The 24,461-nt window shown below is 38.0% G+C and overlaps 2 protein-coding genes across 4 annotated transcripts in view; one reads left to right on the forward strand and one right to left on the reverse strand.

Annotated features, from left to right (window-relative positions):
• The window catches only part of LOC102230624 (zinc finger E-box-binding homeobox 1-like), a 39,060-nt gene extending 19,875 nt beyond the window's left edge, over nucleotides 1–19,185 (forward strand). The window contains exons 2-8 of the mRNA XM_005797045.2: nucleotides 7,571–7,855; nucleotides 9,851–10,060; nucleotides 13,164–13,357; nucleotides 13,523–13,634; nucleotides 13,872–15,355; nucleotides 15,483–15,666; nucleotides 17,065–19,185. Of these exons, the coding sequence (XP_005797102.1) occupies nucleotides 7,571–7,855; nucleotides 9,851–10,060; nucleotides 13,164–13,357; nucleotides 13,523–13,634; nucleotides 13,872–15,355; nucleotides 15,483–15,666; nucleotides 17,065–17,678 (3,083 nt within the window). The 3' untranslated portion in view covers nucleotides 17,679–19,185. The remainder of the gene's footprint in view (nucleotides 1–7,570; nucleotides 7,856–9,850; nucleotides 10,061–13,163; nucleotides 13,358–13,522; nucleotides 13,635–13,871; nucleotides 15,356–15,482; nucleotides 15,667–17,064) is intronic.
• A 2,508-nt stretch (nucleotides 19,186–21,693) lies between these two features.
• Nucleotides 21,694–24,461, reverse strand: part of arhgap9 (Rho GTPase activating protein 9) — a 59,021-nt gene continuing 56,253 nt past the window's right edge. For all 3 annotated transcript variants that reach the window (XM_023325196.1, XM_014475939.2, XM_023325195.1), the window contains one exon: nucleotides 21,694–23,632. In XM_023325196.1, the coding sequence (XP_023180964.1) occupies nucleotides 23,446–23,632 (187 nt within the window). In that variant the 3' untranslated portion in view covers nucleotides 21,694–23,445. The remainder of the gene's footprint in view (nucleotides 23,633–24,461) is intronic.

Below are 24,461 nucleotides of genomic sequence, written 5' to 3' on the forward strand. Positions count from 1 at the left end.
TTTTTTCAAATGTGTCTGTCCTTCGAGCGCAGCCGTCTTCTCCTGGGGCGGCGTTTGTTAATTGGTGAGCGTCTTCATAAAAAGAATCAGATGTGAAAACTGAAACTAACATCCGCAAAAGCCCCCACTAAAAGCATTACTTGTTGACAAATCAATTTTGTGTGTATCGGTGAGTGGGTTGGTGGCTTTGAAGCTAATAAAATGAGGAAATGGGTTTTAACTGTGTCATAAAGGCCCTAATTGAATAGAACTCTTAAATACGAACTGAACAAAGATGAAATGGTTTCAGTACTACCACTTTGCTTTCACTGTTTAAAGATGACTGCTTAATGTGCAGATTTATTTGCTCTGATGTCATCGCAAAGCTTTAATCAGTATGAGTTTATTTCTTTAGCTGAAAGTGCAGATGTCACTGCGTCTCTGTGGTGTTTGTCGAAATGCTATGACAGGGTGGTGCCTCCTAATGAGAGGGACATCTAAAGGGCTGTGACTTCTACTACTTCTTCTTCGGCTTCTTTTTCTTCTTCTTCTGCTGTGGGAGCAGATTCTCCTAAAGCTTCTTGTGCACACACACATAAAGTTATTCTTGTTGTGCTTGATGGCATTGTGCGTCGACAATACAGGCGTGCTTCTCATTTTGCCAACACATCATGTTTGTTTGTTTTTCTTCACATCTCGGTGTGTATTTGTGTTGAGGGAATTTCCCTCTGCGCCACGCTTTTCACAGTTTGACATCAGCCGGACGACAGTTTGTTACTGTTTCTTTTTGTCTGTTTTCCTTCATTCTTCTGCTGCGCTCTTATCCAATTTTCTTGCAACAAATTTTACTTTGTCTCGCCCTGTGAGTTTCTTCAACCACTTTTTTCCCCCCAACATACACAAGGCTGCAAACTAGAAGCATAGCAAGAATGCAGAATCACAAAATCGCACTGCACATCACATTTCAACGTCTTCCTCCTCTCTGAAATAACCTTGATAGTCTCCATCACAGTGTTACACTTTCAGTCTCAGACTCTCACCAGAAGCTGTCTGCAAAATGTCTGTGTGTTTGTCTGTGGGGGTGCGCTTGTATGTGTGTGCCTCACTGCCACACAGCTTTAAGCCTGCTGTACTTAAACTTTCTCTTTAGTGTATTTGTGCACTTTTGTATAATTTGACAATTATTCAGTTTTTGTCAAGTGGGCATAATGATCATATTTAATGCAAAGAGTGCTGAAGAAAACTGGAAAATAGTGTTCAGAAAGCCCATCATGCTTTTTTTCCGATTTGTAAATTTCCCCTCACCTGATTTCAAGCACAATTTTCATTTTCCCCAGGGAGTCTTCAGAGTATTAGGTGCCCCACCATTGTGCATAGGTCTGACTGGCACTTCTGAATCATCTGCTCTTTCACTATTCCTGTTACAGCAGGTAAAGACCAAAGCAGAGCTGCCCAAAGTGCCAAAATCAAAAGGCGCCATCACCTCGAGCGTCTCTCTGTGTCACTGACTTGACGCTGCTGAGATGAAGATCAGGTGGGAGGTGTTTGCTCTCAGTTGCGGTCCTTCCCTGACTCATATGAAAAGTCACAGAGCAGGTATGAGTAGGGGAGCTGCTGCCACCGCCAGAATTTCTTAAATGACATGTTTGATTTCTGCTGTGCGCTAAAAAGGGAAATGATCGCTGTCAACAGGAATGAATGTGGACATAGCTCATCTCTGAACTGCTCTCATAGGTACTGTAAAAATGATTTTACGCTCATCTTCCTGCACTGTCATTCTGTGTAGCATGTGGGTGTCGGTGACCCCCATGTGGTTATTTATTGAGTTCAAAATAGCATTGTGTCTCTGCTGAAACATGTTAAATCATCACCAGTAAAATCATTTTCTGACTAAAATAGAAAACAGGTTAAAATTCAAAATACTATTCTATTACAATGAATACAAGTAAATAAAAATCTACAATACAATGCAATAAATTTGTATCTATGCTTACAGCTAATCATCTACGTGTTGCAATGTGTGTCACATGTGTTTTCTAGAACAGTAACACAAAATGATAACCACATAGGTTTCTTCTTCCATTGAAGTACATATGTTGTGAAAACATCAGTAATGATTTGATGCAAAAACTCTTAATGTCATTATCAAAGAAATGCATTTAAATCGTTGATCTAACTTGAAGTCTTTTGATATTACGTAACAGAATTCAGAATTAATTTAAACATTTATAAAAGTTTATTATTTTATTGTTAAATAAAAGCAACATATTATTTGATTTTAAATAAAAGAGACACTTTAAGAAGTAGCAGATTTTGATTTGATGTGTTTCTTACCTCTTAAATTCCCAAAACAATTTTTTGCTCTGGATTTATTTGTAATAGTAGACATTGTCCGGCTGGTTTCATCCTGTGTCATGATCATAAATACGTTCACTTCCGTCCTTAGCACTTTATAGTCTGTATTCCGACACTCATGGTGCATATTTTTTTAATTTGTTAAAAAATATGCAGAATGGGATCAATTGCACCATGTGGTAAGCTGGAGCCTAACCTTGTTTGTTGCCTTTTAAAACCAAAAGAAACAAACAAGGTAATTCCAAGGTAATTATTGCCTGCTTTTACCATTTAGCCGCATAATTACTGAGCCAATACTGAATCACATGTGTGCATCGTAAAATAAACTGCAGCCCAGCATGTTGCTGTACAGTCAGATGCCCTCTGGTAGATAAACAAGAGCCAAATTAGGCCAGCACCAATCTGGATTTGCACTTTTAGAAAAAAGGCTTTATTTGCGTCGTTTCTCTCTTTCTTCATATACCTAACTCATTTATGTAATTGGTATTTATGTTTCCCACACATGAACTCCGTTCTGGTTTGGTCACCTCTGTTTTTGGAACTCTGACTCAGATATGTAAATAATTAAAAAAGCACTTTGCTCAACAGATTTTCAGATTAGACTCCAAGCTGATCACACACAGTTACATAACAAGAAAAGACAGTGTTTATTTTCATAAAACTATTTTACTGCTTTAATTGGGCTTGTTTCTGTTGGACATGTTATAATTCTTGAACATGTTTGGTTTCAAACACAAGGGGGGAAAAGAGGAGACAGATCAAAATTTTTGTTGGAGTGTTTAATCTGAAGTCACTGTTGTTGTCAAACGATCAGAAACAACCTCCAGATTCAGAAACAACCTCCAGATCGATCGACATTGTCTAGCATGATGCAGCACACTTCAGTTATTACAGTCTGGCTATGACTCATGAGCTTCCCACACATTACATTGCATGCACAACTCCAGCACGCCGTTTTCTACTGCACTGGATTCCAATAAGTTACACACTCTTCAGACTCTCTCACAGTATGCGGGTCCCTCGCCCAAAACACACTCTGCACTTCTGCAAGCAGCCCTTTGCTTGCAAAAACTCAGATGGGCAAGAAAGAATATGAACATAAGAACTTAAGATTATTGTGCGCGCATTCGCTACTCATCAAAATTTGGGGAAAAAATTTGAAAACATTAAGTGGTTTTACTGCATCATACATCTTATTTTCTGCACATTTTTGTCTTTGTCTTGATGAGGTTTTAAGTCTCAGTGAAGTTATTTTAATAAGTGAAATAAATAAGGAAAACACAAAACATTATGTTTTTAACTGGTGACAGTAATTCCAATTAAACAAACATGATGTTTTCATTGTCGGAAATACTTCAAATGAGTCAATCTACACTCGTAAATGAAATTTAAAAATGATATAATGGCCTAATCTCTGTTTCTGGAGCATTTTGAAGAGTGCAGCCACCAGTGTTTGGGCAAGCAGCAGCTAACAAATTTGACAATTTTTTAGAATCACCCTTTATTGTATATTTTCTAAAGCAAATTGTTGTCTACAGCCAGAACACTGAATGTAGTGAACATTCACACTATTGTGTTTTTAAGAGCAAAGATAATACTGTAAATAATTAAACATAGCAGAATGCAATATAATGTATATACTGCTTATTGTGAAGTCCATTTGCTGTGTTGATGCTGTTGGAAAAATAAAACAACTCGTCAAATTGTTTCAGGCATAAATCGCTGTTTTATTATTAGAGATGACTGAAGCAGTTAGAGTCAAACAATGGCTGTATTTTAAAAGAAAAAATATGCAGCTGTCTAATTTCTCTCTTCAGAGCATTACGCAGAGGGCTTCCAGTAGCGCTTATGCAAGCAGTGGTAAATAAAGTTAATACATTTTTCAATTGTCCTGCGTATAACATGTCAGACAATGAAATGCATTCAGACTGTAGTGTTTTTGCCTTTAAAATGAGTACCATAAATTATTTTAATAAAATTTTATTGTGCCCTTTGTGGGACAATAAAGGCAGTTTCTATTCTATTCTATACTAAAATAGTAAATCACAGTGTATATGCTTCATGTTTTTTACTGTGTGGATTTATAGGTTGTGTCTTGTTTTATTTGTCGTATTGATACACCGGACAAAATACTTTAAAGCCAAAATTATATTTTTTTCTTTGTTTGTTCTGTTGAGTATTTGCAGTCATTTGGTCGCTGTAGCGACAGTCCTGACAAGCAGGTATCAAGTTAAGAAGACAATTCAAGTGCCACTTACATTAATAAAGCGACAGTGTATGATATATTACTAATAACTTGAATAGGAAGCCTGATTTTTAAATTCCTTATGATTAGGCTGCTTGGGTAGTCCGTGATCTTCTGGTACGTCTCAGAGCTGCTGGTTCAGCAGCTTGTCGAGCATGCAGTGGGCAGTGAAAGGTGGTTCTGAATGTAAAACCTCTCTGGGACTAGCAGCCTTTTCTGTAGAAAGGTTCAACTTGTGAAACTGCTTATCAGTAAATGCAAAACTTCCCTGTCACGCCTTATTTTAAGAAGGAGAATCAGGTCTGTGATCATGAATGACTGAGACCTTTTCCAAGTATTGTGTTTAGTGTTTATGGATTAATTATTGCTGAACATGAATATTTGCAGTCTAATCTTCGTATTATAATATTTGCTTTTATGTAGACTAAATAAAGTATTGGGAATTTAATTGGGCCACAAATGTTGAAGTTGTTGCAAAAATACATTTAATAAAGGAATTAAATGTAGACATGCAGCTAAATGTTAACCTACTTAGCGTCAGGTTTTAGGCTGCTTGAGGCAGAAGGGGAATTTGTGTTATGTTCTTTCCCTTGGAGACGCAACCAAACATCCTCATAGCGCAGTTATAAAGTGTAAAGAACAGAAATGTTTACAACTGGGTGGTTGAGATATACCCTGTTTACTTTATTTGCCTTCTGCTTGCATCCGCACTGTGTTTTAGGGGCAATCAAAAAGTCTAAGTGTTTAATAGTCAATTACTGCTTCAAAGTTGATTTCTTTTAAAACATTATTAATAAATGCCATCATTTTTAATAGTTAAACCGGTAACTATTTAATCCTTTGAGTTGAGCTGTCTTGGTCCAACTACAAAAATTTTATTTGAGGAATCCTGCTGGTGTACAAATAAATCAGTGTACCAGATAATGAAAGCCATCCCAGCTGTGTGCTATTTAATGACAACCCATGTGGACTCAGCGTCACTCACTGTCATGAGAGAGAAAATTAAAGCCAATTTGACGCTAATCAGCAACAGATTTTCCTCTTGCTCTGTCCTACTCTCCCAAGAAATTCCCACGGGGGCTCATGGGTTGACCTTTACACCATCACATAACATTGTATAGTCGTCCAGTCACAGTAAAGCACAGCTGATGACCAATTTCAGCCCTGGCAGGAACAAGTCATTCTTTCCTATATAAGCACACTCCGAGGAGTGCACTCTGGCTGAGTGGCCTTGGTTGAATCACAACCTAGCATGAGTGTGGTTCATATGGGTGGTTTAATGAGACTGGGGCAGAGAAGAAGGAGCTGATACAAACTGAAACACATGTAGGAGTTAATTTTTAGATTAGCTAATCAGAGAAAATAATTGCACATGCTGACTTCAGAGTGTTTTTCAGTGTTTGTGATGGTGGGCCGCCCCCTCTGTGGCAGCGGGACCCCTGTTGCTCTTTCAGTATCGGACTGACTGTACATGCTGTGTGTGTGAGTGGGTCTTTCATCTGTAAGTGAAGCTGATGAGAGTGGCTTTGAATTAGGTATCTTGTTGTGCAAGCCGCTTGACTTTTGTAACAACGAGCAGCGAGCTTTACTGGAAAAGTAAAAAGCTAATTTATCATAAAACTTTGTGTCTCCCCATCCACAAAAAAATGTTTTGGAACAGTTTCTGCAAATATATAAACAGTGTAATATTTATTTTATGCTTTTCTTCAAATTTAAGAGAAAAAGGTATAAAGTGGTGTGAAGAGAGAAATAAAAAAATAGGGTAGTATCAAAATAATCATAATTCTTTTGAAAGTGTCCCATTTGTGCTCTTAAATTGTTCTTACTCTGTTGAAATTAGATATCAATAATCAGAGAGAGGAGAAAAAAAGCCTTCTTAAAAGGAAAAAGAAGAAGAAGCATTGGGAATGGAGTCCTAAAGCTGAAATCCCAGCCATATGTTTGTGATTGTCATTTATTGTCTCTGCCGTGGGAAAAACGAATGTGCCTTTTCACTGCCGCTGCAGCCTGAGCGGGGACTGGAGGAGGGAAATTCTTTACCTTACAGCGCTTCATGTTTACTTTTTACTGCACTGTCAAAATGCAAATGCACTATTCCCCGTAATGGTGCAATAAAATGTTATTTAATATTTACAAATAAAGAATATATATATAAAATTTTTATGACAAATCATTTCCATAGAGATCACAGTGAAAAATAAACCACAATAAATAGAGGAATGTCTTTAAAAACAAAATAATTATAACTCTATGGGCAGTGGTATTTAGCACTAGAACCAAAACCTGAACATAATTTATTTGTTTTGTTTGAGAAGGTTGTGAAATGAAAAGAATTTGAATTACGATCATTCAAATTCACCGTAAGACAAACCATAAATCTGACGTTGAAGTTTTCAGATTGGAATCTTGAATTTATTTTTAAAAAACAGCTTATTTTAAGAAACTTATTTTTGTAAACTAAAAATAATTATTTTAATTATATTTATTGTTATTTTGAATATTACACATAATGACCATGAAAGCATATTTAAAATGTGCTAAATTTATGTCCTTTCTATTTATATAACAACACATTTACATGCAAAAATAGGACAAAGATAAGTGAATATAATTTCTACTATTTAAAATATATATATATAAAAAGTTCAAGTTTTGGTGTTCTCCCCGGTTTCAGTTTTTTTGTGTGTGTGTTTGTCTATTTCTTCTCTGACTTGGAAAAACTCTTTCGAAAGTAAACAAATAATATATGTATTTTCTTTAAAGCTGTTTTTAATAAGTCAAACCTACGTGTGCATTCAGTTTTATTTCAAAAAAGGTTGAACACACATGCTCCACTGCAAGTCTTTATTCAAGACAGAACGAAATACTATAACTTATTAATCACACAGAAAGATAAATGAGCATGTTTTCCTTTCGCTACATTCCTAAAAGACTCCTGTGTTCAAAGTTTCTGTCTCATCTTCTCAGGTTTCTAATGATTTCCCTTCACAGTGGACGCTGAGCAGGTCAGCTCTCTGGGTTCGGAGGAAGACGATGAGGTGGGCTTGTGGAGCCTGGAGCCCCAGGACTGCCACGAGAGCCTGGACAAGACGAGCCTGACACCCAGCGAGGTGACGGAGGAGCCCAGCAGCCCTGCCCACTCCACCCAGCCGCTCGGCCTCAGCCCTGGCAGCAGGATCTGCTGGGGCCAGGTGGAGCCAGAGGCCCCGGCTGAGGAGGACGCCACCTACGCATCCGCCGACAGGGAGGGGGACCAAGAACCACTGAGGATGTACTGTAAGTCCTAAGCTGTAGCAAAATGGCTCTACTGTATGTGTAAACAAGTTAGTGTTTTTTCTGATGCAACAAAGGGCCATTCTCACCTTCATATCAACTCCTTTTGAAACCATGCCTTCCCTACGAGTTGTTGCTTTTTCACTTTTCTCTTTGAAAAGGCTTCTTTCTGAAAGCATGACAAAAGAACTCATCCCACACAAAGTCACCATATTTCCATGCATCAAAGAGGTGACGTTACGGTACTGAAATCAGCACTACACAATGTGAGGCTTTCTCTTTTATTTAGCGCAGATCAAAGGCTCTCGCTCGGCTTGCCTACTAACAATCACTTAGCTCCCTCGCCTCGTGTGATTTGGTCCTGCCTGATGAAGGCGAAGCTGAGTTTTTACAACACTCAACCACACAGGCTCTTCCCTTCACCACATAAAAATGGCTCAAAATATGCCAACATCTGCAAACATTTGAAAAATCTTCCTCAAAGTCACCATGGGGAGAGTTGATTGGCTTGAGCCATGATAGGAGGCGCCCTTGCTTCTCCACGAACATCAGTGGCTTTGTGTCTCTGCCCGCCTGTCACTGCACTCAAGGGTACGAGTGAGAAGGAATTCTTTAAATCTAAGTTGATATCTGGCCAACAAGCTTCATGACTTTAATATTTCATCTGTCAATCTTTATGTAAACAATTCAATCCCGGTAGATTCACTTGCACAGTGGCGTTTTTGTGATTTAGCCTCACGCACACTCACAAGATTGCTTTTGCTCATGCATGCATGAACAAAGCGTGGAAACTCACACAAACACTGAGCGAACACTTTAAAGAGTATAACAAATTAATGGAAAACACAACTGCACCCAAAGCTCAGTCATACTTAATCAACAAGAACGCTGACTTCAGAAACCTTTGTAGTTCAGCCACAAGTGAAAATAGTACAGTGGTGTTGCAAAAGTTTTCACAGACCCCTGGAGTTTCTCCCATTTTGTCACAAAGCAGCCAGAAAGTTCAATATTTTTATAGGATTTATGTGACAGATTATCACAAAGTGTCACATTACTGTAGAAAACATAGCTTTCTTACATTTTTTGCAAATAATAAAACAATATGCATTTTTATTCAGCGTTACTCTGAAACCCTTAGATAAAATGCAGCGAGAACTACTGCCTTTAAAAATAAGCTAATTAGTAGAAATAGCCCAGTTCTGTAAAAGCCTCAGCGGTTTGTTGGTGAACAAAGAGCAACATCAATACCAAGAACACAGCAGAACGAGTTCCCAAACCAGGTCTTTATGAAAGAGCATCTAGAATAAAGAATTTTTAAAAGGAAGCCGTACGGAGTTATGTTTAAAGTTTTAAACAACCCATTCAGGGGACAAATGAAATCTGTGTAAGGAACTGCTCTGGTTGGATGAAACCAAAATTGAACTTTTTGGCCTGCAAACAATACAGTCTGTGATTTAAAACAAACACTCCCCACTGTGAACCCTGGGGATGGCAGCATCATGCTGTGGGGATAATTTTCTTTAGTAGGTACAGGGAAGCTGGTCAGACATTATAGGAAAATGCAACACAATTGTGGAAGAAAACAGGTTAGAAGCTACATAAGATGAAGCAGAGGTTCATGGTCCAGCAGGAGAACAAACAAACAGAACTACAATGAAAGTCCAGATCTATATCCATTTGAGAATTTGTGAAAATACTTAATTGCCCGTTTCCAACTTAAGCCACTTTATAAGAAAGAACATTTTAAAAATTCAGTCTTTAGATGTGCAAATCTGACTCATCCTATAGACTTGCAGCTGTAATTACAGTAAAAGTGATTCTGCAGAGTATTGGCACAGGGGGACTACTATAAAAGCAATGCATCCCACAATTAAAATTTTGTTGTAAAATACATTTAAAACCCTTTTGTTAAGAACTTGTACTCCAAGAAACCAAGACCAATAGACCGACTTTCAGCAAAGCAATTGCATTTAGCAAAGTTGTTCCTTTTTCTGACAGGTAAGAACTCTGTCGCCCAGAATGCTCTTGAGGATCTCGCCCATTATGAATTTGTGGCTCAGCTGAGGAAGGCCTCAACCTCAGCCGGTGTGTTGGACCACCTGAACCATAACGGCACGTCGGCTGTTTACCCTCCGAGCAGCAGGCACGATGAGCTCCCGCCTGCCATCTGGTCGCCAGGAGCTCAGCACTGCTCACCTGAAGGAGCAGGTACGCTGACAGAGAAAGCTGCGGCGATGCTAAATTAAACATTTTTAACAGTAGATGTCAGTGGTTTCTTTTAAAAATGTTGTTTTCTAAAAAAAAAAAAAAAAAGCAGTCACAGGCTGATACAAAACTGTTGTGTTAATGCAACTATCTGATCGTAAATGCTTATGCAATTCTGAGAAAACGGAAAAACCAAGCGAGTGTTTTTTTTACATGTTGCGTTGTTTATTGCTTCTCATTTACTAAGGAACTTATCAGGTACTAGAAAATTGACTCATTCAAATGGAAGCCATTACTTAATTTAGCTACTATTTTTTTCTCTTAATTCTATATGAAGCACATCACATTTATATTTGGTATTGTGCCATACCATGCTAACTTATGGTCCAGTATCTTGTCTACAAAGAACACAAAATATATGATTAATGTTCAGTTTCTCCATGAAGAATAGGTGGGAGGTCAGAGATATCTTCACCTACATTACTCTACTCATACCTATAGCACATTAATGAAATATTTATTTTTGATTCACAAACTGTGCTCTGAACACAAAACATAACATGCAAAAGCAAATTGTGTTTAATCGCTTGAAGATTTGAGTTAAAAACAACCCCTGGTGCTAAGAAGAGAAATTTATATCCAGATTAATGTGCTTGGGGGCAATGATGTCATTTAATTTTAGATGTTTAATGATGTATATAAACTGTTCTTTTTACTAAAATGTTTGTGAATTTCAAAGACAATAATTAGGTTCACAAGTTTGAATTTGTAGTGTTTTTTATTTAATCCACGCAGGATTTGAAGATGATTAATTATCATATTGTTTATCATTAACTCTGGAAAACAATATTGTAGTAATAGTGATTTGTGGTTATAACTCTTAATTGGTGATGTTTGCAAACCCCAGGGACTGACAATATGGTTGGAATTAATACTGTTGGTTTCCTGACATCATGAAGAAATATCCGTGTGTTCAGAGAATATAATTATATACAATTATTCTATGCTGTATTGCAGCACAATTGCACTACTCAATAAAACTGTTGTATTTAAGTGAGTTACACAGATTTTCAGATGGATTCATTCTCTCCAGAAGTTGATCCTTAGAAAAAACTGTTTTGGTGTGTTTAAAGTTCATTAATTTGTCTTTCTAATATTTTCCTTATTTTTAAACCATTGAGTTAATTGTGTGTTTCTTTACCTTACCTCAGCTTCACTACTTTTTATACCTTTAACAAAATGGAGTTGGATTGTATATCTGTATCAGAAAATGTTATCTGACATCGATTTAACAGATAAATTGATTACTCTAAAATAATTATTATTAATAATAATTGATTAGTAATTTCTTAAGCAATTGTTGGCTGTTTCAATCACAAACATCCTTTAACTTATTAGTCACACTGAGTTGGATGCTGGCCTCATCATGCTGGTTTTGTGGCTGACAAGTATTACTGTAAAGCTCAGGTGAAATAGGTGGGTGCTGTGAGTAAAGCCCCCACTTACTAGTGAACTAAAACTTCAAACCAAACGTTTCTCACTGGCCAGATCATAGCGGAGCTATGAGCAATCTGTGTTTAATTTTATATCTTTCACAGTGTCATATGTTAGCTGAGTGCAAAGTCATCATTAAAAGCAGAACATATTAATGTTGGTCCAGAAAAATAAATGTTGGTCACAGTGAAGTATTTACAGCCCTAACTGTTTTTTACACTCTGTCACTTCACAACAACAAATTTCATTGTATTTTATTATTGATTGTTATATGAAATTGTGAAGTAGATGAAAAAATAATCTGTTGATTTTTTTAAACACAAAAATCTGAAAAGTTGTTCATTTGTAGAATTCTTACATATAGTTCGAGGAATGTATGTGTCAGATAAAACATACAGAAGAAATGCTCTGGTCAGATAAGACAACAGCTGGAGGTTTATGAGTTACATGCAAAAAGCCCGGTTGCAGAAAAATAACTCTGCACACCACTTTGAATGCACCTCCTTAATAAAATGTGGTGATGGCAGCATCACTCTGCTCATGGTTGAAGGAAGGACAGGTGGAGGTAAGTACAAATCTAAATAAAGAAAACCTGTTAAAGGCAACAAAAGACATGAGACTGGGGTGAGGGTTCATCTTTGAGTCAGACAAACAGCCAGTGCTGCAATAAAATGCTTTAGATCAAAGCATATTGGTCGAGTCGAAGTCAAAACACCTCAGAATTTGTGACAAGACTTGAAAATTACTATTATTTGGAATCTCCATGCTTTCGAGAAGAGGAGCTATTTTACTGAGAAGAATGGTCAGAATTAGTCTCATCCTGTGCAAAGCCAGTAGAGACATACTAGTAGAGGTGTTAAGCTTTGCAGCAGTGGGATGTAATATTTACTCAGAGATGCAATACTTGTTACATTGTTTATTCCTTTTAAATAAATAAAAATCATGTACATACACATAACTTTTACTTCCACTTCACAATTATGCACCACTTTATCTGGATTCACTATATAAAATCCCAATGAAATACATTGAAATTTATGGCTGAAAGGTTTGGACAGATTAAATGGGGACTAATACTTTTGCAAGGGATTGTATATCTAAAATCTGTGACAGCTGTGAGGATATGAAGAAGTTTCTCTGCTGCTCATTTCATCTAACCACAACTTTAACAGCTCTGCATCTTGAAATAATGCTAAAAATGCACATTAAAGCAAAACAAAAAGAAGAGAAGAAAGGAAACAGAGAGAGGAGCCCCGAGACCACAGGACTGTAGCCTAGAGAATATCATTGTTAGACATTTAGGACTTGTTTGAAAGGGCCAGCATTTATGATACCTAGAGTATTAAAAAGAATTGCCATTTTGATATAACATCTTTCATACACATCCTTAGGGTGCCTTGATTTTGAATGATTAAATTGAAATATTGCGTAATGCCTATATTTCATTTTTAGCCCATATTGTGAAAAAAGCCGTTATCAAGGCAAAAAAAAGAAGAAAATAAGTCAGTTGGTGAAAAGGCAATAAAAAACCCCAAAGAACGATAGTTATGTTTAATGCACATGTGAAATGTTAATCTGTGCGCTTAAAATGCCGTCTCTCTCCGGACTGCAGATGAAGACCGGAGCCAGCAGGCCTGTCCGTTCTGCCACAGGATGTATCCGCGAGGAGCCTCTTTGAGAGACCATGTCAAATACTGCCAGGAGAGGGAGGGGGGTCACATGGTCTGTCCGCTCTGTGGATACACTGCCACCCTTAGGTCGCAGATGGAGCGGCACCTCGCACTTCACAACCAAATCCAGGACAAGGTGATACACACACATGCACATGCCTGCACACAAATAATCTTAAAGTCTTGAACACCAGTGAAGCATCTCACAGTTTCCGCATGTTGTAGTGATTTTGTGCATTTTGTTTATATTTTATAAATCCTTACATAGTCTAAAACTGATCACATGTTCCTGTCATCCTAGAGTGCCATCGGTTTGGACCAAAGCATGGAGACGAGGAAGTTCAAATGTCTGGAGTGTGGGAAAGCATTCAAGTACAAACACCACCTCAAAGAGCATCTTCGCATCCACAGTGGTGAGCTACAAAATAAGATCAAAACATCTCCACTCGCCCTTCATTTCGCCATTGTTTCCACTGAACTGCTAACCGTTACTTACTGCCAGAATTATATGGTATGAAATTATAACCAAATGGATGTGTAATAGGAATGAGCTTTACGTGATTCACGGCAGGACAAGATAATTACGGAAAAAAGATTATACCCCACTCTGAAGGTATTTTCAACTCACTCTTTGGCATCTCTGTGTTTAGGTGAGAAGCCGTATGAGTGCTCCAACTGCAAGAAGCGTTTCTCCCACTCTGGCTCCTACAGCTCTCATTTAAGCAGCAAAAAGTGCCTCGGTGTGGGAGGGCATGTCGGGGGAAACATGGGGAGTGGCAGCGTAGCATTTAACGGACACAGTCAAAGCGCCTACCACCACTCACTTCCAGCATCTCCCTCTGCTGGTGGGGGTAGATCCAGTAATGACCACAGCTCACTGTTAGCTTTACAAAACCAGGACAGTATCAGGTCCTTGGGTCACTTACCAGCAGATTCTCACCAGCAATCCCTGCAGGATTTCCATCAGAGCTTCCCTGGCACGTCTGATCCAGGTAGACTGTGGGATCGTTCACCGGAGCTGTCTCTGAGGAGCGGTATCATTAAAGGGACGACCCTGTTGCCTTATCTTCACTCTGGCACCAAGTTTGACCAAATGCTGCAGGAGATGCTTCACAGAGATGTAAAGATAGAGCAAGACAAGGAAGAGGTAGAGGAGAGGAGGGTGGTCTATAATGGAAGAGGGCTTGAGAGGAAGATATCGCCCGACAGGAGAAGAGAAGTGAGATCAGGTGAATCAGAAAGAGGTGCATTTGGGGTGACGTGTCGTTGGTGCTTGCAGCCCTTTCCAAACATGGCCGTTCTTCTACAGCATGAACACAGCCTCTGTAAGATAAACAGAGAAGCAGTGGAAGCTACTGACAGTTTTCAAAGGAAAGACCTCTCCTCGCCACCTTTATTCTTCCCCAGATCGGCTCTCCATGCAGAAAACACCAAACCAAGTGAAGTAACTAATGGATTTTCCGGAAACAAGTCCCCTTCACAGAAGCCAAGCTGCCAATCTGTCCCACAGCAACTTTTAGTGGCAATGCCATCTCCTCCTCGCCATGATGCACTGTCTTCTCGCATGTACCTGTCCAGCCAGGATAAAGGTAGTCCAAGCCATCAGTCCCCAGGAATGTCATCCCCTAGAGGCAGGAAAAGAGTTCCCTCTTCAGGCTTCAATTCTCCTGTCTGCATTGACATCACTAGTGGTCCACCTGAAACCTTGTCTCCTCAAAAAGAAACTAGCAGTCCATGGTCCACCCAGAACGAACCACTGGACCTCTCTCTACCAAAGCAGCTGTCAGAGCAAAATAGAAGAAATAAAACTCTTAATGGGATCTCAGGGAGAGGAGAACGGAGAGAGCTTAGGACCCAACTAAGCAGACCAAGTCCAACTTCACATATGCCCCTTCAGCAGTACCCCATGCTCAGCAGCACTGGTGCTCCAGTGTTTGCAGGCTCAGTATTCAATGGGTTTAACATATTCAGCCAAACTGGAGTAGGTCTTCCACTTCATGAGGGCATGATACCAACTCCGTACAGCAGTCAGGCAACTAACAGTCCTAGGTTTCTCTCTCCTATGGCCTACATGATGGAGGCCAATGCAGAAGCTGTGCTGAAAAATATCTACCAGGAGAGGCAAAGTTTTATGGTGAGAATGTCTTTCTTTTCATTGAAATGTGAAAAATAAGCTCAAAATGCACATTGTATTTTATTCCAAACCAAAAAAGCATATGTATAAATAATATTGTCATGCTGTATAATTGTTATTTATCCAGGGTGAGGTGTTAAACCGTAGTTCTCTGGACTATCTCTCTTTAACTGATGAGGGGTTTGAAGGAGATGGAGGACCAGGCAGGAAGAGGCTAAAGAAAACAGAAGAAGGACTTTATGCTTGTGACATCTGTGAAAAAACCTTCCAGAAGAGCAGTTCTCTTCTCCGACACAAATATGAGCACACAGGTCTGTAGCACAAACTGCATTTGTAAAGTCACTGGTGAAAAGAAAACTTCAATGACTTATCATTCAAGTCATTAGAAAAACGATGTATCCCTTTCCTACTTCCATTTTAATTCAAGTAAGAAAACAGCTGCCAGATGTTGTTATTTAATAAACTTGGTCATCATTAAGCATGTCCTACTCTTTAAAAGCAGGAAATTTGGCACTTTGCTGGTCTGGAGCACCTTGGTTCAAAATTTTATCCCAAATCATGTCATGTTCAGAGAAATTAGAAAAAAACAATATCTCTATTTTAACCTCACATGTTAGATATTAAAATTAGTAGAAGTACAATTACCAAAAAAAAAGAATGAAAAAGTATCTTGTTTGGAGAAGGAATTTTGGAATCTTCAAAAATATATATGACAGTATAAATCAGATATGCAAATTTGCATCTAATTTTACCGTAAGAAATCTTTAAAAAAGTGTTTTGAGCAGACCAGACCTTCTTCCTTCCACAAAAAACCACTGGTATGATTATATGGGCCACTTTTAAAAACACAAAAATTCGTACCAAAGCACATCCACCCATGTTGTACCGCTCAGTGGAAACGCGGCCTAAGTAAACATGTTAAGCAAAAACCAAAGTCATATCAGCACAAACTGTCTATACCAACTATTAAGCATAGTGGTGGATGGGTGATGATTTGGGCTTGTTGCACAATCCTGCAGTCATTGAGTTGATCATGAACTCCGCTGAGATAAAGTTTAAAGCTTCTGTCTAATCTCCAACAGAATGGTTGAAAATCTTTATCTACAGTTATCAGAAGTAAAAATTTTGTTTTAGGGTATAGTTTGTTTTTTTGTGATTGTAGGTAAAATTTCATATCTGCTTTAGATTATTACAATACTTATTTAAAATTGCAGAAAGAACTGTTTTACATTTTCGGAACTTTGCTCTGTTAATTGTTAACAAAGAAGAGAAATACTTGACTAAATCTGCAGCTTCACCAAACAGCTGTTTAGTTTAATAAAACAAAACCAAAATAGAAAAGGCAGCATTGTTTGCAGGTGCTTTTACTTCTAAAGTCCAAGAATAGCCAAGATATATTTAATTTATTTCTAAATAGTTGTATGCATCATAAGCCAGCTCATAACCCATGCATGAAACCACAAGTGGGTAGAGAGCTTAAGTATGTGTTTATGCTTTATGTAACAGCCTGACTGGCAAATAGTCCAAAGTTTGATGTTACACCAATATCAGCAGAGATTTCACAAATTGTTTCAGAAAGTGTTTCTCACTAAAAACTACTTTACTTTACTTTATTCAAAAAAACTAAAGGTTCAGCCCTTTATTTGCTTTGAAAAAGTTAATGCACCCATTCTTTTTTAAACAGAGGCAACTTCTTTGTGTTGTTTCAGGCAAACGTCCTCATGAGTGCAAGATCTGCAACAAGGCCTTCAAACACAAGCACCACCTGATCGAGCACAGCCGGCTGCACTCTGGAGAGAAACCCTACCAATGTGACAAGTGCGGCAAACGCTTCTCCCACTCAGGCTCTTACTCCCAGCACATGAACCACCGCTACGCGTACTGCAGCAAAGACCAGGATCTGGACCAGGATCATGAGGACATGCCTCTCACCCCGGGAGCTGGCAGAAGTCTGGTAGGCAGTCTAGGTGAAGACAAATCTCTGTCTGCAGACGACCCACACATGGCCCACTCCTTCCTCAGCGACTCCAGCCTGGACGGAGCTGCGGACACTCTGAAAGAGGGGGAGGAAGAGGAGGAAAGAGTTAGGAAAATACATGAAGGTCTGTTGGAAGAAGCAGAGGAGCTGGAAAGTAGCCCCAATGAAGGGTCGCCCACCGGGGAGAGTGAATTGCAAAATAAGCTTATTAACTGTGAAACAGGAAATCATATTAACGACACAGAGAACCAAATGTGGGACAGAGACACCGAGGACCAGAATGGAGGCTTGGATAAATGTGAAATGAAAATGGATTTAACAGAATTACCTAGAATATTAATTTAACATGACCTTAACAAGCTTTAAGACTTTTAATTTTATATATTCCTACATAGAGTGTTTTTCTTGTTTTTCATGACAGAATGCACAAAACACCAATGATTTTGTGGCCTTAAATGGATGAAGCCATGCCAGTTATATTTCTGTCAATGCAAATGACAGTATTTTATCATGTTCAATAGACTTCAGTTACTTACAGTGTTATTCCAATTGTGTTTTTTTGTTTGTTTGTTTTTTTTTAACCCAAATGGGTTAACTGAACTAAAGTTACGTCACATATTCGGATGTGGCATTACATAAATCTTCAATGCTTGCTGCTCCCTTTTGCACATTAAGTAATACTCGTACATACTTGTTTTTAACCTTAAAACAAAAGTTTTCTGTCTTTATCAGTTATGTTGGTGTTCATTTAATGTCTGACCAAAGCTTGAAAAAATAATTTCTGCTCTTAATAAGTGCACAAAACATTTTCTATCTTCTGCTATTTTATGAGATCCCACATTTTGTTGTGACATATAGTGTTTGCTTCAATCAAATTGTGTGATTATATATACTGAAGCTGACTACCTTGTTTGCTGTGAAATCCAAAAAAAACATAACTTATTGCCAGGTGAACAACGGTTCTCCGTGGCCTCAGTCAGTCATCTGTTAAATGTTATAAACATGCAGCAAAAAAGAGGAACAACTGGAAGGTAGCTGTTTATTCATGCTTCAAACAAAAAGCAGTGGCCTACACCTTTGTAAGCATTTGCCTTACTGGGAAGACAGTCATTTCTGCATCTTTGCATAAGATGTTAACGGGGGCAAAAGATAAACATAGTGTCCGGGGGTTTTTCCCCTTCAGGCATCAGATACCTTTTGGAACGTTTTACCGTTTGTTTGATTATCACAAATTCATCAGGTCCAAAGACATCTGCAATTTCTTGTAATAATTTGCATGCGCTCCGGCCTATTTTTGCAGTAACAGAGCATTAACCTGTCAAACACTTAAGCTTTTTGACGAGGTGTGGCAAGAGGGTCAAGATTCAGGGCGCATAGATCAGTTTTAAACTTCCTCTTTCAGACTGCGGTGTAGTCAACGTGAAAAGTGCCTCAGATGTACTCAGACAACTGTGAGTAATCCGAAAAAGCCTTCGTACGATGAGACTTTGCAGACAGTGGTGCATGAGGTGTGACTAAGCTTGCAGCGCTCATGCATACTGCGTGCCAAAGATACTTCTTGTTAATATATGTGTGTGCGTACGTATCACCAAAGACATGCATATGTGACACACCAACTGCTATGCTATCCTTGCATAGTTCCTCACCTGTTATCTTGTAGCAAAAGAACAGGCAAATGCAAGTTTCACATTCACTCAGTTGCTGCACACCTTTCTATGGGTTTTTTTGTAAAAGGTATTTTTTTCACATTCATGCAAGTTTTATATAAACTTTTTATATGTATATATTTTCATTTTTGTAACAGAAATATACAGAATTTGTCTTGAAATTCTTGCGTTTCATTTATTTTTTTAATTAAAAATGACAGTTTTTGCACAATTTGTCCTGATTTGTGATTTCAGATCCAGATGTTATAGAGGGAGAAGATCTTAAAAGCATAAATTAGACTTTTACAACTTTTTCCCCTTTAAATTCTATTCAGGAGTGAAGCCCTTGTCTGAAATTGAGGTAACTGTAAAAAAGCAACAGATAATGCAGGTCAAAATCAAAGTCTGCAGCTTAAATTTTATTTTATAAAATGAATATTTATAAGGTGATTTATCCTGTGAGGTGCAGAAAGTCAGGAGAATTGTCTGAGAGGAAGCACCATAGAGTTAACACACTGACATCCTGTCAAGTGATTTAAGAACATTCTTAGGTGTGTTCAGTCTTTTTGTGATTTGCCATAGTGACTGCTCATGACAGAAACTGTAATTTCGGACAGGGCATTGTTACAGTGATGTGCACAGGCATGCATTAGCGTGCTTCTTCCAAAAGCTGTGCCACCAAAATACTTGATGGTTTTACAAAACACACTTTGCACCACATAATCAGTTCATGAATTACTATGATGTTGCTGTCAAAACCTTGCCTGCCCACCAAACCTTGCAGGCTGTGTGTAGTTCATTACATTTAAATACTTTTTTTGTACCTAACAAGTCATCTCTATTTAATGTCATACATATGAGAGATGAAAGTCGAAATGGTGATATACAGTCAAGTTACAGCTGCAGTCAAACATTCTCAAACATTCTCACTAAATAACAGTGTTGCCTGAAGCTACGTATTGTGGCCAAACATGCAGGAGGATTATTTAGAGAGGCTGATGCTTACTGATTAATTGTCTACTGAATTTGCATTAATCTTTTGACAACAGCAGATTTTTTTTGTACTGATGGACACATAAAAAAGTAAAAACTGCTGAAATAGAAATAATTTTCTTACTTGATGGGACTTTATCTGCACCAGATAAATCTGTAGTCTGGTCTTTACCCGTTTACGTCATCTGAAGCAATTGTGATGATAGCATCACTCTTTTTTGGGTTGCCAATAAGCTGCCACATATTCATGAAATATATTCCTATTAAAAAGAAAGTTTTTTAATAAAGGAAACAGTTACTTTAAAAAGCACAATCAAAATTCATAAGACGCTGTTCTGATGACGCATCATATCCCTATATGGCACCCACTTCCTCAAAAGAGTTTTTGTGGTCAAAAAGTTATTATAACATTAATTATCTGATTTGTAAAGTGATAGAACGACTAATTATGATTTATTTATATTTTAACATGGTAGGTTTCATACCTTTCAAATATATTTTCCCTTTAAAAGACAAAGTTGATATAAATTTTGTTTATTTTTAAAGTTACGTCACTGAATAATCTGAAAAATCTATGAAATAGTCCTCAAAACACCAATAAAATCAAATGCTTTTTCAGCTTTCAAAACAACTCTGACATTTGTATGAGACAGGCTGAAGCTGCGCTGTGACCTCAGCCCAGTGAGTTTCCCATCACCGAAAGCAGTAAACCATCAGCGATCACCAGGGAGTTCTTACTTGCATTGTGTTTTGTGGCTCTGTCTATTTGCATGATGATTCAGCAATGGTGACTAAATTTCTCTTGAAAACCTGTGTGTGGTATCTTTTGATATTTGATATGCTGAGTTTTAGGTTAATGACAGGTTAAAGGAGAAAACAAATAAACTGTAGCCTCGTCTTGCTGCAATGGGTGACGTGGATCAGATGCACTTACTTTATGCATCACCAGGGTTTAGTGAACTGTACAAGTACAATCCTTTTATTTGCAGCACTTTTCTGGTGGAAAAATTCCAGTTGTATGAGCAACATGCAGTCTGAATGAGCACAAGTTTAAGTTTCATTTCTCAGCAACATCTGTGAAATACAGGTGAAGATCAGTGGGGTTTGGCAAGCCCTTCCTGACATTTAGTTTATGCTTACTTTACTGGTATGAGTCTTTAAAAGGCATAAAGATAGACTAAAGACATCGATCCATCTCAGTTGTAGTTCAATTCTGTTATGATCATTTTAATCTACTACAGGCCAGTGAGCACCATGTCTTCACTCAGATTTAGTGAAAATTAAATTAGTTTGGAGAGACATTCGGTTAAAAAAACATGTAACATATGTAAACATTTCACAGCCCTCTGATTTACCAGTTCCACAACTTTTCTAAATATTCCAGACCATAAAACATTTTGTTTTAGTGATACAAAAATCAAATTAACTGCCCACAGATGCAAAAAAGAAGGGTTCAAACAAGTGTCTAAATTGGGTAGTAAGCAAATTTCTCCAGATGTCTGCAAAGCGGCTGCTGCTTTATTCGCATGTATTGATCCACAAGACGTATTTTGGTGTTGCATAGTTTTAAAGGTATGACTTTCGGGGATAATATTATAAAAATCTAATTTTACCAAATAAAGTGTTTATTAGAAAGAAACCGTGTTTGGTGTATTTTTAGTGGGTGATTAGTAACTTATTTTCCTCTAAAGTGAAATAAAAAACATGACAGAGCTCATTTTGCAGCGGTTTCATACCACAACGCTTTATTAACAGAAAGGAACCCCCTGTCTGACAGTTTGGAACAAGAACAAAACATACAGCAGAAATCATTCATGAAATATTGAATACATCAGTGTTGTTAGGCGGGCACATTTCTCTTAGACTATAAACTGAATGCAAACCTCTAATATAATGTAAGGAGCCTCTGGTGCAGTGCCGTCAAAATTTATGAAAAAAAAAACCCTAATTGAAGGGCGTGCATATAAACTCTGATATAAACCGTGCACACATCATATGGATAAAATAAACAACAGCGGTTTGTCTGTTTAAGATGAAAATATTTAAGCCAATCAAATTTAAGGACATCTTTGGGAGTTAACAGGCATGAAGCTACGACAACTCTTCATCAGTCAAACGCAGTTTTAGTCTCTTTCAATCAACTCACCAGACTTCAAATGATACAAACACACAAATGAAGAAACACTTTTAATAAAAACTTAACCCACTCCCTCCCCTGCAGTGCCTCCTTTCAGCTCTTTTTTGTCTTCTGCCAAACCCACAGTCAATATAAAATTACCCAAGCCACAGAGCGAGAGGGTTTGAGGGGGAAAATCCACATTTTTAAAACATATGCATTTCCAGTTCCCCTTTTGTTCTGTTATTAAAAGCAGCATTCGCACCAATCACAGGGGACAACTCTGCCTGCCGAGTCTCCAAGGCCCACATACCTCCACACGCCTCCGCTATCTCTGCACGCAAACCAGCCACTTGCAACAAACAACCTTACACGGACATCCTGAGTGAATCTCAGACAACACATCAAATTTGTTCGTTTTTATTGGAAGAGAGCTGATAATTAGGATGGAGAAACATGAACAAAATTCTCTCATTCTTATTAGTTTGTATTCAACTAGTGCAGAAAGTTCAGGTTACACACTCTATATAAAGTGTTTCTAAGGGATAGACAGAAATGTAGCTATTTACATTTAACTTAATACGAGGAGTTTGTACTAATAAAATAGATTTATATTTGTACAAGAAAAGCTCTGAAGGTTCACACTAAAAATACTAAAAAGGAACATTTATGGCCCAATTGGCACATTCATCCATTCACGGAAAATTACACTAATCTTTAGAAACACTTTCAAAACTATTCCAAATTCTCCTTCTAAGCAACACACAGATTAATCTTCATGCAAATGCACTTTTTTCCAGTACGCAGTAAATCCACGCCAGTGCTGTGGGTGGGGTCTTGTCTGTCCGTTCTGCAAGACAAACCGGTGCTTTTCACAGTGAGATGGTTCTGCTAAGTTCTGTTTCAGAGCAACGTTAAGACACGTCCCTCCTTATGTTGCCTGATGATTTTCTTGCTGGAGGAGATTTATCAGCTTTATGGGTTTTTTGTTCACCCCGATCAAGTCTGAAGCATCAACTAGAAGCGACTAGGAGGCGTCTGTTCCAGCTCTGCGCTGCCCTGGGGCTGGGCTCCACATCTGCGCTCAAAGGCACAAGCATTGCAGCTAAAATTGGCTTGTTTTACTATTATTGTTTTAACATGGCTTTTTATGGAGGCCAGATGTCATGATTAGCAGCTTTCTGTCCTGGTTCTTTGTACCCCACAATTATCTTTTGATGTGAAATTCATTTTACACCATATGAGTCTACAGGCCATTGCTGCAATGCTTCTGCTTCAGTCTCATTTAGGAGGTTGGGGAAGGCGTCCGTGGGGGGTGAAGGCGGCTGCACTGCCGCCACCTCCTGGCCTGAAAAGATCAAGAGAGACCTCTTGTTCCGAAGATGTGGTCAAACTCGCTCAGGATTAGCTCCACTGCCTGGTTCTGGTAAATCATGTTCACCGCCATGTTGCCATTATCACACTCTGGGCGCATCAGGGTCGGCCCAAACACAATGCCGATGTTCTGGGTGGTCATTCTGTTGGTGTCGGACTGTTCCAGCACTCTGCAGAAAATATAAAAGTTAAAAATGCGTATACATTTGTTGAATACGTACCACCTTTAGTAATAAACCTGAAAGGAAAATGGTTGAAATTGTTCTGGAAGGAGAATGTAAAATTGATCCACCATGTGAAGAGGCAGTCTAAGACAATTAATCACTTTTACTCAATCTGAAATAAAGAATCAAGCTTAATTTATCCACAACATTTAAACTTTCTTTAAGGTTTATTGGACCTTGGCTGTCAGAAACCTGTTTCAGTAAAATACATTTTCAAATGGAAATGTTTTCTTTATTGAGCAAATCCAGAACGATTAATGATTTGGACAAGAAAAGATTACTAAGCACAAAAGGAAGAATAGTTTAAAGGCATGCTTTTCAGATTATCTACAGCACACAGCATTTTATACCTTCAAATCTGGACTTCCCTAGACTCATTTCTAACACTTGCAGCTTAGTTATTACTTAATTTACATTCAGCTCTGAAATATCTTTTTAGCAAATATTACCTTTAGTAGCCTGCTAATTTTCTATTTATTCCTTGCTCTCCATGTGTCTCATTTTGTTCTCCATTTATGAGGCTAAGGGTATCTTTACCTGACAAACTAACTACCTATCAATTACCACTTATTCACATATCATGTAGTCCTTTTTTTATTACATGTTTACTTTTTACTTAACTACTAATTCTCTTATCACTGATGACATTTGATTTAATTATTTCTGAATAGCTTATTTACTATTTCCCCTTATTCAACTCTTACTTTCTACTTCCAATCCAAACAAACAAAAATCAGCAAGATGTTAAAGCAAGAAGAAAATGACTTAAACATTC

Source organism: Xiphophorus maculatus, chromosome 20, assembly GCF_002775205.1.
Source record: "Xiphophorus maculatus strain JP 163 A chromosome 20, X_maculatus-5.0-male, whole genome shotgun sequence".
Classification (NCBI taxonomy): domain Eukaryota; kingdom Metazoa; phylum Chordata; class Actinopteri; order Cyprinodontiformes; family Poeciliidae; genus Xiphophorus; species Xiphophorus maculatus.